At 43.9% G+C, this 2,722-nt stretch overlaps 1 protein-coding gene across 1 annotated transcript in view; it reads right to left on the reverse strand.

The window, feature by feature from the left end:
* The window catches only part of LOC106531466 (cullin-9), a gene marked incomplete at its 5' end in the record, with an annotated part of 64,270 nt that overhangs the window by 32,785 nt on the left and 28,763 nt on the right, over positions 1-2,722 (reverse strand). Inside the window, 4 exon segments of the mRNA XM_014027340.1 lie at positions 407-564; positions 822-1,004; positions 1,098-1,234; positions 1,757-1,786. Of these exon segments, the coding sequence (XP_013882794.1) occupies positions 407-564; positions 822-1,004; positions 1,098-1,234; positions 1,757-1,786 (508 nt within the window).

Raw genomic sequence — 2,722 nt, forward strand, 5'->3', positions numbered from 1 at the left:
ATTTCTACCTTCTCCTCTCTGTCAACGCTCTCTGGTTTCATTTAAAAGAGTCGATCATCAGATATTGTCCAAGATTAACCTTCAGGGTGGATATCCACAGTATTCCTGATTTCACGCCACTACCCATAATTCATAGCAGAAGCAGGTTCCATATTTCCGCTTGGCTGTTATTTACAATTACAAGGATACACCATTGCTGTTTATCAAAGCATTTTTCATTGAAATTAGGCATAGATGGCCACATATCAGAGGTTTATTTACTGTGAAGATGTTTTAAAAAGCAGTAAGGACAATTCTTTATCAGTGGCTCAGCCATCACTGCTCACAGACTGATGTAGCTATGTCCCGATGTTAGCTAATAGCTGCTACTGACATCAACTACCCTGTGTTCCTCAGGTGATTGTACCTGTAGAAGTGCTCAAAGGTGTTTGCGAGCTCCAGGCCAGAGAGAAAAAGGATCGGTTCCAGAAACTGCTGCAGCCGCTCCAGAGTGTCCAAGCTGCCGGACGGTGTCCCACTGGCCTCAATCATCTGATCAACGTACTGAGCAAAGCGCTCGCTCACCTACAGAGAGGACACATTCATCAGCATCACTGCCATCATAACAACACAAAGCAAGACTGCAACACAAACAATCTGAGCTACACAGCTTTAGACTCCATGATATTCAGTCACATGTCTGTCCAGGCCTGTTTTATGTTTGACATGTCTGAACAGACATGTGACTGACTTCATTCAGCTCAGTCTGGTCTAAGTGTCTCCCACAGCTCCCAGCAGTGTTTTTAAATGATTCCTTTCAAAATGGACCCGTTCAGACTCACGTGCATGGCCTTGAGGATGGAGAGCTGCAGCAGAGCAGCAGAGAAACCACGCCGCAGGGCGAGAACAAAAGCTGTCTGCTGTCCGAACAGCTCCTCCATGGCTTTCTTCAGCCGCAGGTACAGAGCCCTGTAACGCTCCACGAAGTCCGGCAGACTGCAGCTGGCCTCCAGAAACTTCTTCACCTGAGGGGAAGAAGTCATTGTACATATTTAACAGGATGTGTAATGCTTGAAACACAACATATTTATATTTAGGTGTAAAAAAACAGATTCTACCTGGCACTGTACCACTCCCTGCCAGCAGAGGGCGATGCCTGCAATGCTGCTGCTGCTCTTGACTTTGGGCTTGACAGGAGACGGAGAGGAGGAAGAGGGGGCGGTGAACGTGTCTTTGTTTTTACCCTCTTTACCATCTAGAAGACAACATTTCATTAAGACTTTTGCTTCGTTGAACAGAGCTCAGGTCTGCTGATGTTTATCAGAACAAAAGAGACTGAGATGAAAACTGCAGCCACAAACAAATTATGAAGCAGTGTCTGCTGCCTCCTTCTTTTCCATCTGAAAAGAAATCATGTCAGAATCATGGCAGTGATGAAAGAGCTAGGTGGTGAAAACAAGCAGTTCCAACTGAACATAAATGAGGGTGAATCAGTGGTTTTAACACTGATAACCCCCCTGCTGGATGGTTAGACATCTGAAACCATCTGACGTCAGCAAGACGCTCTTTGTGGAGCGCCCCCTGGTGGTTGTGTGTGAATTAATCTCAGCAGTTTAGGAGCTTTAGCTGAGTGAATGTCATTTTAATGTAAAAACAGATTAAATCTAGTACAAATTCAGCCAGCAGGGGGCGCATGGCTGCCTTCCTGTCTCTATGGGGACAAATGAAATGAAAGCGGAGCATTAAAATGTAGGCTCTGATTGCAGCTCGTACTTACTCTTCAGCTCTTTGCTTCTGTTGAGACCTTCTGAAAATAAAATAAATTATTTTAGTCATCAAGCTCGGCATGTTCTGGCATCTGATTGTGAACGGCACATGAATGAGCGTCCTGATAAACACCACCAACATTTGCTATGGATAAGAACTGCTCCGGTGAACGAGCAGTTGGGTGTTCCCCACGAGGTGTTTGGGTTAGGGTTATATGTTTTCTAACACCTAAAGTCTGTCCAACTTCTACATCCCCATCTTGATAGATGACATGTCTGCAGACAAAAAACCAGTACGCCAAGATGAAGGGGACGAGGACATGCTACAGCTAATATACAACCCCTGGTAAAAAGTATGGCATCAGCAGTCTCTGATGAGCTCTCATTCAGACATTTGATTCTGTAAAACAAACTCAGATCAAAAACATGAAACAATAATGAGGTCATTCCAAAGGTCAACTTGTTGTCTTTCAGGAACACTCAAAGAAATGAAGAGAAAACATTGTGGAAGTCAGTGAATGTTACTTTTATTGACCAAACACAGGGAAAAAGTATGGAATCACTCAAACTGGAGGTATAAAATAAGGACACACCCAGTCAGTTTCCTTTCCCTAAATGGACACCTGCCTCAGATTAGATCTGCTATTAGTCTGCAGTTAAAAACACCTGCAGTCATGACACCTTGGAGGGCTGCTGGACCAAGTGGAGTGGACAGAACCATGGCTCCAACAAGAGAAATGTCTCTTGAAACAAAAGAGGATTGTGAAACTTCTTGAAGAAGGAAACTCTTCACACATGGTTGTTAAAGATGTGGGCTGTTCTCAGTCAACTGTATCCAAGATATGGACCAAATACAAACCAGCATGGAATGGTTGTTAAAGCCAAGYGTACTGGTAGACCAAGAAAGACATCAAGGCATCAAGACAAACAACTTAAGGCCATTTGTCTTGAAAACTGAAAAAGTACAACTAAACAGA

Source organism: Austrofundulus limnaeus, unplaced genomic scaffold (assembly GCF_001266775.1).
Source record: "Austrofundulus limnaeus strain Quisiro unplaced genomic scaffold, Austrofundulus_limnaeus-1.0 Scaffold638, whole genome shotgun sequence".
In the NCBI taxonomy this organism is placed as follows: domain Eukaryota; kingdom Metazoa; phylum Chordata; class Actinopteri; order Cyprinodontiformes; family Rivulidae; genus Austrofundulus; species Austrofundulus limnaeus.